The 14,124-nt window shown below is 39.6% G+C and overlaps 1 protein-coding gene across 1 annotated transcript in view; it reads right to left on the bottom strand.

Moving 5' to 3' along the window:
* LOC122810797 (glutamate-rich protein 3-like) overlaps positions 1-14,124 on the bottom strand; it is a 226,188-nt gene that overhangs the window by 116,275 nt on the left and 95,789 nt on the right. The window contains exons 3-4 of the mRNA XM_044082357.1: positions 7,833-7,958; positions 3,289-3,351 (exon numbers count right to left, since the gene is read on the bottom strand). Coding sequence (XP_043938292.1) covers positions 3,289-3,351; positions 7,833-7,958 — 189 coding nt within the window. The remainder of the gene's footprint in view (positions 1-3,288; positions 3,352-7,832; positions 7,959-14,124) is intronic.

The raw sequence follows: 14,124 nt of genomic DNA, 5'->3' as shown, positions 1-14,124 counted from the left end.
TAAAGCAGGAACGTACCCAGACTTGAAGAAAGTGTAGCATGTTCCTTTCACAGAAAAATATACGTCAAACAATTTTTGCTTCTAGCATAGTATCAGCATATTATACAGTATTTTAATTTCTTTTCCTGAAAATAAAGCTAAGAAAGACATTTTACTGTCAGCCTGCAAACAATGAAAATAGGTACAAAGGTTCTTATAGGTTCATAGGTGTGTACTAGGCTAATGGACCTGGAGCCTTTACAAGCCTAGCTCATAGGATTACCCTGGCATTGTGCCACCCGACCTTAGTTCCCAGTGCCTCTGTCAAGTAGAGCCACTGGAGTGATCCCCGGGGTGAATTTTCATATTCTTGAAATGTAGGTGCTTCCAGTCAAAAATATGGGCACCAAATTATCATGAAATGTACACACTGAATAGCACATAACTCCTTCAACTTCCTTCCAGTAGGCTGTAGGATAATACTCAGAAATACAAGTTTAAAAAACTAAAAGTAACTTTTAAGGGAAATTAGGAATTGAACAATTTTTGTAATGTCAAAGTGAATAGCAATTGTTAAAAAGGAAATGTGTATAATGCATGAAAACAAACGTAACTACGGTTTCTTTTCTGTCCTTTAATGTATGCATACTGATGTCATGTTTTAATTGTGATTTAATAAAGATGTTTATATAAAACAATGAAAGTGACAAAATGATAAGAAAACAATGCTTTGAAAGACACAAAAACACCATTATCAAAGATGCAGTTTGAAACCAATGAGCCTGCAACAATCTTGTGTCACAAAGTCATTTATTTTTGCGTCTAAAGAAAGGGTTGATGCAACATGTGGGTTATTTATTTATTTTTTACATTATCTCTGGCACAAAGAAAGTGTCTAGAGTACTGCTAATCCTATCATGCCAAATGAGTTTCAGAAACTGTGCTACAGACTAGCCATTAGTAGGTTCCTAGTATTTAAAAGTGAATGAAGTTCAATGGTCTCAGAACTCTCAGCATGATCCACTTGGCAGACTGGGAGTAACCCCCCCCCCCCAAGTAAATGGCTAGGCATGCTTTCCAATCTTCCTGCATGCACCTGCATGACAGTTTTGTGTTTGGGAGTTACTTTCTGGCCAGAATTTATCAAATATCATCATACACTCATCTGCAAGTTCAAAACTGATACTGTTTCCCATCAGAAATTACTTGACGAACTTTCAGCTCTAAAGCTTAGCCACTCTTCCCTAGCTTGGTGTCATAGCTACTTATCTGGCCAACAGCAATGACACCAGGAGCTCTTCTCCCTATTATCTGTCAATTTAGGAGTGCCCCAAGGTTCCATTCTAGGTCCCTTACTTTTTAGTATATTCACTAATTGAGTGTACTCATCTGCTCCACTAGCCTCCATCATCCAAAACGCAGATGATACAACTCTTATCTGTGCCGCACTTTCCCTAAAACAACTTGCAACCACTACACAACAGTCCTTATCAGTTGAATCACGGCTAGCTGAATCACAACTGATTCAGAACCCTTCCAAGACTAAGCTCATGCCCTTCCACCCCAGCAAATCAAATAATCCCCCCAACACCTTTCCGAATACATTCCTCCAACAATACCATAATATCAGCCATTACCCAAACAGAATTATTAGGTGTGCTAATCGATAATGATTTGAACTTCGATTTACAACTATCACAGTACATCAAGGACACATTAAATGAGGTTCACTGTATAGAATAAAGCCCTTTCTTACTAAAAACACAAGACAGGATATAGCCCAAACTGATCTTCTCTCTACCCTACTATATGCCTCTCATGTCTTCATAAACTTAAGTAAAACTGATCTATCCAAGTTTGAAAGCTGCTACAATAAAATCGCGAAATTATTTTCTAGCACACAACATAGGTCTCACCACTGCACTGCCTTACATCGAATAAACCAACTAGAACTACCCTATCAACTAACTTACACTCAACTCCTCTTTGTTCACAGACTGGTACACCAACCTGATAAAACTCCCGCCCTTCAACCAATGCTGCAACCTTATTCTAATACTTGCACACTCCAGTTCTCCTAAAAATCCTTATTACAGTTTTCCAAATCCAATAATAAAACTGGAGACTCTCTCTACTCAAAACTACATCCCCAAAATATGGAATACTATCCCTCAACCCATCTTAACCACTACCAACCCATCTCACTTCAAAAACCCCCTATAATACTTCCTTATTAACAATTGGCTCTGCTCATGTATCAGCCCTGGATAAAGCCTTTCTGCTCTTCAATTATTCTGCCTACTCTATTATCATCCCATTCCCATCATACACATTTCTAATGCAAGTCATTTTTACTTTTTCTTCTATCCTTCCTCCCCCTTTCCTCTCAACTATCCTCTGATCTTCTCATCACTTACTGTTCTCCTTCTAGTTTATACTAACTCCATCTGTCCCCCCACCTTTTTGCATAAAATTCATTCCTCTCCCTCACTCTTGATATTCTTTGTCCCTCCTCTGCCCTCTTCTACCCTTATTCCTCCCTTCCATTCTCTATTGTGCTATTAAATCTCTCATTATTCAAAACTTCTCCAGCTATTTATCCAACAGTGAAATCATGCAGTCCCAACAGCAGTCTGTTTACTCCTACTCTGTTGACTGAATGAAGAATTCTATCCCTAGACAATGTGTATGTTTAAACTGTCTTGTCCTTCGGCTTTTCCCGGTTAGGGGTCACCACAGCGGAACTCCGGTCCACTCATGATTGACAGTGGATTTTACAGTGCCGAGTTGCCAGCCCGATGCCCAACCTTCAATGACGACATGCCCATTCACGCTTGCACCTACCTGCATGTCTTTAACGTCACTCGGCCACGGGGAGGACATGCAGACTCCACACAGAAGGCGATACAGCCGAGAATCGAACGGGAGAACCTCTTGCTGTGAGGCAACAGCGCTAACAGCTGCACCACCATGGCTTGTGTATGTTTAAACTGTAATACTCTGTAATCAATCTATTCACTATGACTCAATGTTCATTTATTATGTGTGTACCTCGTCTATCTTTTTTAAAAATAAATTTTGTAACTTTTGTAATTTTTTAAATTTCTTGTAATTTTTTTGTAATTAATTCCGGAGCTTTTCTCCCTGGGCCTTCACTGAACATGGGCTCTCACCCAGTTGGACTACCCCGGTAAACAAAAATAAATAAAGCTGCACAGGTATTTTGCAAAAACTTTTGATGGGTGACCTAAATATTCAGGCATATATGTTATATGCATTATAAAAAACAGCCATACAACCAGAACTTACCTGATCTGATTTCTGCCTTCCCATTTGTTTCAGTTTTCTCATCATATCTGTCTGACGATGATGCTGAAATGTGAAAGAAGTAAGACAAAAATACAATGTGTAAATCAGCTTTGCTGATGTACATAAATGGAAATTACAAATATTTTGTTTGTAAATATGTTGCAGTTGGCTTCTTTCATTTGAAATAATTAGTACTACATATATGTACATATAAAATATATTCTTTAAAGGCAACCAATTGACTCAATACTACAAGTCCCAAAAACTGCAAAAAAATAAGTTCTCTTCTCTTACAATAATAGCAAGTGCATAATTCACTATTACACATTACACATTAAAAGCATTTGCTGCAAAGGGGTAAGCCCTGCTGTACTCACTTATGTTGGGGGGCATGCACACTTTACACCCCTGTTACTTACAGAGGATATAAAAAGTGTACACACCCCTGTTAAAATGCCAGGTTTTTGAAAATTAAAGTTTTGGAATGGCCCAGACCTAAATCCAATACAAAATCTGTGGCGTGACCTGAAGAGGGCTGTGCACAAGAGATGCCCTCGCAATCTGACAGATTTGGAGGGTTTTTGCAAGGAAGAGTGGGCAAATATTGCCAAGTCAAGATGTGCCATGCTGATAAACTCCTACCCAAGAAGACTGAGTGCTTTAATTAAATCAAAAGGTGCTTCAACAAAGTATTAGTTTAAGGGTGTGCACACTTATGCAACCAGCTTATTGTACGTTTTTTATTTTTTATATTTTTCCCCTAACAGATTTGTTTGTTTTGCAATTGAATTGTACAGGTTATAGGTCACATTAAAGGTGGGAAAAGTTTTGAAATGATTTATTGTGGTCTCATTTTTTTATATCACAAAAAACTGGCCTTTTTCAGGGGTGTGAACACTTTTTATATCCACTGTACTTATATACTAACTCTGAGTGTGCTGTACCTCAGAGAAGAGAGAATGCTCTAAGATAGAGCAATTTCATTCTAAGTATGCATTGTCCAAGTGAGGTATCAAATGCTTTCGTCAGACGTATGTAGGCAGTATGCACCATTTTCCCTCATCAATTGCTTTAGTGATCTTTTCAAAGAAATCTACCAGATTCAGTAATCATGACATCCCATTGACAAAACCAAACTGGGATGGATCAAGTGTCTAGATGTCTCTTATGCCTGTCCTTGCTGATGATTTCCATGGTAATTCTTTCCATGCTTTGCAAATAAGGCTAGTCAGACTAACGGGTCTGTAGTTTCCAGTATCTGTCAAAGGTTCTTCTATATGTTGGAGGATGACCATTGCAGTCCTCCATTCATGTGGCACAAAGCCTGTTTTAAGACTAGTGACTTCAAGTGTCCAGAAAAGTCATATTTTAAACTATTCAGGAAGCATCCTGGGATGTTATCGGGGCCCACTGAGATCGTGTTCTTGGCTTTTGTGAGTGTAGCCAGTACATGTTCCCAAGTTACAGCTCGAGGGATTATGTTTGAGTGGACAGTTGGGGGTGAGAGGGAGGTAAAGTTGGAGCTGTAGCTGTCCACTTACAGGCTTACTATATTGCCAGGCTCAGTGAATGTGGCACTATTAACCATCAGTTCAGCACATTGCTGTGTGCCCTTGAGGTTTCTGACATAGCAGTAGAAGGCCTTATGCTTATCTTTCATATGAGAGGCTATCTTAACCTCAAAGTCAGCCTTGCTTGATGTAATTAGCACTCTTAGTTGTCTGTTAACTTTGATGAGAGAGGTTCTATTTTTATGCAAATTACCCATCCTAATTTTTGCCATTTCTTTTTCCTTTTGTTGTTTATCCTGTTTAAATTGTGATGCCACCAGGGTGGTTTGTTTCTAAGGCTAATCCTGGGCTTACTTCTGGAAGATACAGCAGTCTCTATGCAGCCAATGACATAGCTGTACAGAGTTTCAGACAGCAATTCACCATAGGCTGCTGTGTTGTCTGGGTTTGGAGGGGCATCAAATTTTGAAAATCCATCACTTAATAAAAGGAAATTTGCCTTGGAACAGTTCCTAACTGTTACTGGTTTTAATGGGATTACAGAGTTGATTTTGATTTCACAGGTGACAGCTTTGTGGTCAGACCTTGCCAGAGAGGATGAGACATGGGGGGGGGGGGGATTGCAGCATTCTCACATATTTGTAAAGATGAGCTCCAGTATGTTGGAGCCTTTAGTGGGTATATTCACTATTTGGTCAAGGATATTTGCATTAACAAAGTCCAGGAATCTCTGCCTGTAGAGTTGAGATTGTATATGATCCCAAGTCTATAGTGGGGTAATTAAAGTCTCCCATGACTATGGTGTTAGACTGGATGGTAAGTGTCTACAGTTGGTCCAAATATGCATTGTGAGCATCTTGGGACATGAAGGTTGACCTACAGCTGGCTAGTATATAATAAGGGATTTTCTCTATGGTGATCTCCATGTGGATGAAGTCCAGCACATCATCCTGTTTGACCACTCTAGGGGTACAGTATGCTTGTTATTGATGTACACTGAGACACCTCCTCCTTTAGCCCTTTCCTATGCAGTGTAGAAGAGAATGAAACCTTGCACTGCCGGGGTTATCTGTGCCACTTTAAGCTATGTCTCAGTAACTGCAAAAATGTCTACCTTGCACTGCCGGGGTTATCTGTGCCACTTTAAGCTATGTCTCGGTAACAGCAAAAATGTCTACCTTGCACTGCCAGGGTTATCTGTGCCACTATAAGCTATGTCTCAGTAACTGCAAAAATGTCTTCCTTGCACTGCCGGGGTTATCTGTGCCACTTTAAGCTATGTCTCAGTAACTGCAAAAATGTCTACCTTGCACTGCCAGGGTTATCTGTGCCGCTTTAAGCTATGTCTCAGTAACTGCAAAAATGTCTACCTTGCACTGCAGGGATTATGTGTGCCACTTTAAGCTATGTCTCAGTAACTGCAAAAATGTCTACCTTGCACTGCCGGGGTTATCTGTGCCACTTTAAGCTATGTCTCAGTAACTGCAAATATGTCTACCTTGCACTGCCGGGGTTATCTGTGCCACCTTAAGCTATGTCTCAGTAACTGCAAAAAATTGGGTTAGAGAGGAACTCTGCTAAACATGGCTGGGGAGCCTGTTCCAGAAAAGGAGTAGTCTTTGGGATAAATACCTGTCTCTCCAGCAGGCCCTACTTATATCACTGGCAAGGTTTAAGTCTTTAGAATTGGTAGTTCTGGTACTTTTTGTTTTGCTGATATGCAGGTGGTCCATCAAAGTGGGGTCTGACAATGCCTTGTATGCTAAGCATAAATATCCCCTCAATACTTTGTAAGAGACAGAACAGAGGAAATACAGGGATAGACCAGTGAAGCTGTCTGCATATGACATGTTACTTACATCCTGTATTGTTTTAGTGAGGAATCTCTATGGACGTTCCAAGTGTTGGATATGCCTGGTTAGGTACATACCAAATGGGGCACTGTACTCAATGATAGGTCTGATGAATACCAAATACAGTGGGATAATGACTTCCTTGGGCCTAGATGCCATACCTTAGTTTATAAGTTGCACATCATAGAATGATTTCCTCACTACTATAGTCATGTAATGGTCAAAGGTAACATTACTGTCTATGTGTGTCCTCAAGTCCCTGACTACTGGGTCAACTCTTGGGGTGTGTTGTCAATGTAACAGTTACAAGTGGTGTCAGTTTTCTCCAGCTGTCAGTACAACACTGCCTATAACACCACCCTCCAACGAATGGATGGAGATCAGCCCACTGGATGCTTAATTGCACCATCCTAGACCAGACATCCATAAACATGGATTAGTCACAGAGGCCAAGCTGCTGGCATCCATACCTCTCAATCTCTTAGTACAAGAAATCTGGACAAAGCCAAAATAATGAGGGGACAAAGGTGTAAAAATGCTTATTAAAAAAAGGTATTTTATTAGCATGCATTTTCTGAAGGATAGAAATAAAGCCAGAAACTCAAATGACTGTCATTATTTAGTGACTTCAATCCTCAATTATTTGCTAGAAAACAATACATTTTATTAGGAACAGACCAAAAATATGAGGCAAAAATCTGGACATTTAAGACGTATGCTGGCATCACAGATGGGTGCTTTTCCAGTGAAAAAGTGAATTTTGAGTCAGATACCCCTGTGCTGATATAGCAAATGAGTAAGATTTAGATGTTGTTTTGTGGACTGTGCATGTCAGAAACAGAGCAGGACTCCATGCATTGTGGCTAGAAGAGGTCAATGATTATCACTGAAACTGACTGTGGTGGTGGAATAAGGTAGTTGCTGGTGCATTACTCTGTTTTCATACAATCAAAGGTCAAAATGTCCAATTTAAGTTAAAAAAAAATACACGTTTTGACATAAACTCATCCACAACACACACACACACACACACACACACACACACACACACACACACACACACACACACACACACACACACACACACACACACACACACTATTTTACAAATCTATCTAGATTAATGTCCTGAAAAAAAACTATCAAATAATCAAAATGTTTATAAATGAGACAAGATCACCTCCATCTTGTATGCATACTCCCTAATTGCATTAGCTAGCAGTTTCTGAACATGTTGCTGGTGTTGCTGTTTTGCCATATTCTGTCTGTATACCTTTTCTGGCACAATCATTCCATCGTGGGTGATCTGCAAATGCAAGCATGAAAAATGTGAAGGATTACCTTGTGGCATATGGGTAAGAATTTAAAAATTAACTCACAAATTCTGATACTCAAATCCAGAACTACTTTTTTATCAACTATGTGAGCCACTTCTCCATCCAGAAGTGCATTTGTGGCACTTGTTTTTGCAGAACTTAACATATAAAAGTCACAAAGGATAACAGTGACAACTGCAGATAGCACTGTAGTGGTTCCCACTTTAAAAAAACAATTACTAAGTAATTATTTTAATTTTGTTTGCTTTAAAATTGGTAAAACAAAAATCTGAAAAAAATGACAATTATAGCCTGAAGGTACAACCACAGTTGTTACAACTTTTAAACTTGCCACTGTCATGACAGGTTCATCAAGCAGGTAGACTGGGTCCTACTTTGTCCCACAGTGCCATAAAAAATACTGAGCAGGACCTGCTCATATCATGTAACCTTTTTCTTCTAAGCACATTATGGGCAAACGTGACTACAAACAACTATATCACTACAAACTATTGAATTCAATATATTTTTGTATTATGAATGAATAATTTCAATGCAGTCTTTTTGTGATTTATTATACTTGCATATTATGAAGACAAAACAATGCATGTGTAAATACTAATTTCAACAACTGCATTAAAACTTTACTTTCCTGTCATGTTCTTGCTACTGTATAATGCAAACTGCACTACATTTTTCAATGTATTTGGAGATGTCTTTACATTCACCTCTGCAGTATTCATAATTTATGGGATTCCCTGCTGTGAAGCCCATCATCTGGCCAGTTTACCAAAGTGTACCATTGTTTTATGGTACGGTGAGCGTCACGTACACACTGGTCGCATAGCGTAGGGCATAAAAGTGATGTTGAGGCATACCATCCTCAGAACTTCTTTGCTGCCAGTCTAAACACTGTTTTTAACCATCAGTCTGTTTACCTCTGCCTGTTTTTTTTTGCTGTTTTTTATTTCTGTTTGTTGGCATTCCGGTGATTACTCCTGTTTGCTGAAGTCCTCACCTTTGCAGATAAGTACCCAGTTGGGGTTTTTGTTCTTTTCTTGATTTTTTTGAGCTGTTTGGGTTAATGTCATCCAGAAAGGGTAAATGCCAGTGTTAGAGACAGACTCCCCATGAAGACTGCCATGACAGGTGCCTTTTTTGCCTACGAGCTTCTCACAACCATACGTCTTGTTTGATTTGTCAGGTGGTTGTCCCGAAAACCCTTCATAGTCAGCTTTCTTCCCTTTCATTGTATCTTAAGAACCAGCATCTTAAGCTTCTTGCTAAAGATACTATGGATGGAACTTCCTGCCCCGAGGGTTAGCCCTCAGGAAAGAAGAAGGTGAAAAAGGTAAGACTGGAATCTTCCGCTGTCCAGCCTCTGCTAGGGGTTTCTCCTGCGTTTATTACAAACCTGGAGACTCACCTGGTTGTGTTGTCTGATTCCTCTGCCGCATTTAGTTTGGAGGCCTGCAAGAATCTGGTGGGCAGCACGTCCAATGAGGCTTTGCAGGTGTCCGTTTCAGGTGCTCAGGGGGAACCATGGTTGATTGTTTCCAAAGGGTCTAGGGGGTTCCGCAGTTTCTTCTAAGGGAAGAAGTTCCTACTATGGTTGCGGAATGCTGTCTTGAAGTCAGGGCCCTTTCAGTTTTTTTGGGATGGACATTCCCTTAAAAAAGAAACAGAAAATTAAACATGTTTCTTCTGCTCCTAGGGATCCACAAAGTGAGTATCAGGCCTTTGCTCAGGGGTAATCTAATGCTTTACTGTTATTAAGGCCTCCTCAAGGGGTTTCAGTTCCTGCTCCTCCTTGGTCCTCTTCTTCACCTAAAAGGCCCAGGGAAATACATTCTTCTGAGGAAGAGTTGGATTCTAAAGAAGAATCCCTTGCTTATTCTACCCAGATTGCTTCTCCTTTAGACTACGAGTCTGAGGAGGAGGAATCTAATAGTCCAGACACTCCTTCTGAGAAAATTTCCTTTGAAGACACAATCTCTAAGATGATAGAATTTTTTAAGTGGGATTGTGCCCAGATATCCATAGGAGGTACTATGGGTTACTGCAGAAGGAATCACTTAAACCTGCAGCTATTCCTCCTGTCTTGGGTGCTTTACTAGATGTTTTTTTCCAATGCCTCTAAAGCACCTGATTCTCTGCCCCTGGTCCCAAGAAGTCTGATAGGTTTTATAGGGTGCCTGAGGTTGTTTCTGTTTGTTCTAATGTCCTGCTGCTGACCCCTCTGTTGTGTCTGTAGCCTCTCTCTGATAAGCTGTCTCAGTTGCTTCCTTTGTCCAAGTCACTGCCTTCTGACAAGGACAGCAGAACCATGGACAGGCTGGGTAAGAAGATTTGTATTTCTGCTACCCTAGCTTTTAGGGCTATTAATTATCAGACCCATATATCTAGGTGGGTCTACTTCTGTTTATCAAAAAAACACTTTTTCAAAAAACAGCAAGCTGAACCCACTTTAGCGAAAGTGCACTTAAATGAAAGTGCACTTTCACGAACACCGATTCACCAAAGCACAGTACAGTGGGGATACGGAAATATGTCTTCTTCCCCACTGTAATGCAATCTTGGAGTTAGCATATAAGTAGCGGCCCTGTAAAAATGTGTTTTTTTTCCAATTCGGTGAATCAGTGTTCATGAAAATGCACTTTTGTTTAAGTGCACTTTCATTAAAGTGGGTTTGGCTTTCTGTTTTTCAAAAAAGTGTTTTTCAATAAACAGAAGTAGACCCATCTAGGTATGTTTTGGCTCTTCTTTCTCAGGCTTCTTGTTTTTTTTCTGATCTTCTGACTCTTAGAGTAAATCTTCTGCTCTTTCCTTGCTAGGGACTTCCTCTCAAGTAGTTCATCATTCTATCAAATGTAGTTATGATGAAGCGGATGTCTCTTCTAGGGCTGTGTTGCTTTTGGTTCAGTACTGAGGAGGTATTCTTGGCTTATGCTGGATCTTCAGGCCTTTCATCCTGTTTTCTCCCTTGGGCCTCTTAAGGATATTCCCAGGCAATACCATGGTTATGTGGTATATCAACAAACAGGGGAGAGCAAGATATTACCTTCTTTGCTAGCTGGCACTTCTGGGATGGGATCTTGCTGTCAAGTCTCAAGTGACTCTTCAGGCAGTTTATATTCCTTCAGATCAGAACATTGTGGCAGGCACTCTGAGCAGGTCCCTCACCCAATCCCATGAATGGATGCTTCACAGGGATGTGTTTCTGGACATTGTTCACCAGTGGGGTACTCCTCAAGTAGATCTCTTTGCCTCCCCTCTGAACAGACAACTTCCTCTGTTTTGTGCCAGAGTCCCAGGTCCTCTGGTACGAAAGGTGGACGCCCTCTCATTTTCTTGGAAGGGGATGTTTCTTTATGCATTCCCTCCCCTTCCTCTTAGTATGAGAGTCCTGTTCAAGATTCAAACAGGATGCTCCCAAAGTCTTGTTGGTGACTCCCTTTTGGCTGCGACAGCACTGGTTCCCTCTACTTCTGCATCTATCCAAGGGAAATCATCACAAGTTACATCATAGGGTTGATCTAGTCACACAAGACAGGGGGTTTCTCATCCATCCCCACCTGTCCATGCTTCAACTGACAGTGTGGGTGATAGGGTTTTGATCCCTCATAGACACCTTTTTTATGAGGACGTGTTGCAGGTCCTGCAGGAGGCAAGGAAACCTACTACTAGGAAATCTTACTTGTCTAAACGGAAGAGGTTTTCTATTTGCAAAACACAAAAATGCCAAGCAGGAACAGGAGAGAGAATCACTCCACAGTAAATAAATGCACCTATTCAGACCAAATTCAATAAAACCAATAGTGGAGTTTATTGAAGAGAATAAAACAAATGATAAGCGTTTTCATCCTGACCACTTCAGAACTTCATCATATAATACATATAATCACACAATCACTTTATATAGTACAGAAAAACTGGGTAAAAAAATCATTAAACAATTAATACATTATTTAAATTGACACACACCCTTAAAGGAAAAGACATGTAAAAGACTTTATTATATATGTACAATATAAAATCTGTATAAGCTGAAATAAATAGATGGTAAAAAAACCTCTCATTGTAGTATAAAAACATAGATAAAATGGTGTTTAAAAATACATAAATAATGAATAAATAATTATTTAAAACAGTGTTATCTTTCTAGGGCTGATAGAAATGTGTTCTTTTAAGCCTGGCCAAATAGATGCATTAAGACGAAGTTGCCAGTAAAGCTCCCTCTTTTCTAGTAAAAGAGACCAGGCTCCACCTCGAGGTTCTGTAAAGAGACCAGGCTCCACCTCGAGGTTCTGTAAAGAGACCGGGCTCCACCTCTAGGTTCTGTAACGAGACCGGGCTCCACCTCGAGGTTCTGTAAAGAGACCAGGCTCCACCTCGAGGTTCTGTAAAGAGACCAGGCTCCACCTCAAGGTTCTGTTTTAATATTATCAATGACAGTAAAATGACAAGAATGACCAGTATTTTCCATTATGTGCTTGCTAAGTGCATTTGTATCTTTTTTTGATTTTATGTCATACAAATGCTCATAGATACGTTTTTTTTTAATTTACGGTCCATTTTTTCCAATATAAAAACAGCTACAACAATTACATAAAGTGCAATAAATAATTCTTTCAGATCCACAATTGTATTTTTGATGAAGCTTTACTTCAATGTTATCAGAAAAGTGCTACCTTCCTTAATATGTTTACAATAGTTACAGATGGCACACTTTTTCATGTGCCCAACATTATTAATTCCCTTTGGTTTCATCTCAAATATGTTCTTTAAGTTTCTGCCCTTCTTAAATACTATGGCAGGATGTGAATCAATAAATGGTCTAATGGATTTTTCATGATTTAGTATGGACCAATTTTTTTCTAAGATTTTTCTTAATGTATAACTGCCATTAGTGTATATGGTAATGAAAGATGTCCCTTTTTGTTTCTTGGTTCTCCACATTTGAGCATTGAGTGGAGTTGTTAATACTGGTGATGTCGGTGTCAATATCTGATAGTAAAGGACTAAAATGACCTCTCTCCCTTTTATTTACTACTTCCAACATAATATCGTTATAAAGTTGTACGGATAGCCTCTACTTGAAAACATGCATTTCAAGTTGTCACATTCACTGAGAAAATCATCCATAACTGAAACCATTCAGAATGCCCTAACAAACTGCCCCTTTACAATGGCTTTTTTCTGTATCAGTGGATGTGTACTTGAGTAATGGAGGAAGGAGTTGTAGTAGGTTTCCTATATATATATATATATATATATATATATATATATATATATATATATATATATATGTATATATATATAAGTTGAATTTCAAGGTCCTTTTGCAGAATTCATTATCAGAAGATTTTATTAATCCTTTAGCCATGTCAATCACATACAACCCCCCTTAACAAAGACAGACAGACAATAATGTGGAGGGTGTATTACAGGACATTAAAAGTGTACTTGACTTGGTCAGAATAATGAAATTCCAACGCTTTGGATCAACTTATCCACACCCCCACCAGGGGCAGCAATATCCTAGACCTGGTCATCACCAACATGGGTGACCGGTGTTCCACACCAGAGGTCAGCTCCTCGTTGGTCATATCCAACCACAAGCTAATCACCCTAGACATCCACATCCAGCTCCCACCCCCCATTAGGAAAACAACCATAAAAAATTTCTCCAAAGCCAACTTCACGCTTCTTAAGACAGAAGTGGCAAACTTCATGACACCCATGCAGATGGACAATAGAGGTACGACTGCTGAATCCTACACAAATACACTTTATAAGCACTTACACGAGTGCATGGATCATGCTATCCCTAACAGAACCAAGATGCTATCCTCCAAAAAAAGGAAGCCAATCTGGTGGTCTTCTGCCATAAATAAACTCTACAACAGAAGAAAGAAACTGTTGCAAAAAAGAGTAAAATCCCATGATTGGAGGAACTCCCTGGTCAGCCTCAGTAAGAAACTGAGATCCCTCATAAAATCCTCCAAAGCTAGTTATGAAAACAAAATCACCACTGATTCTAAAGACAACCACAAAGCATTCTATAGCTATGTCAAGAATCGCAATGGCAACACTCAGATCTGCTCTGAGTAACAGCACAATGACACTAAATATACAGAACCAACTGATATTGCC

This window comes from Protopterus annectens, chromosome 9.part0 (assembly GCF_019279795.1).
Source record: "Protopterus annectens isolate FY-2018-M chromosome 9.part0, PAN1.0, whole genome shotgun sequence".
Lineage (NCBI taxonomy): Eukaryota > Metazoa > Chordata > Ceratodontiformes > Protopteridae > Protopterus > Protopterus annectens.
Note: the sequence above shows the minus strand (reverse complement) of the source record. Positions and strands in the feature narration are given on the sequence as shown.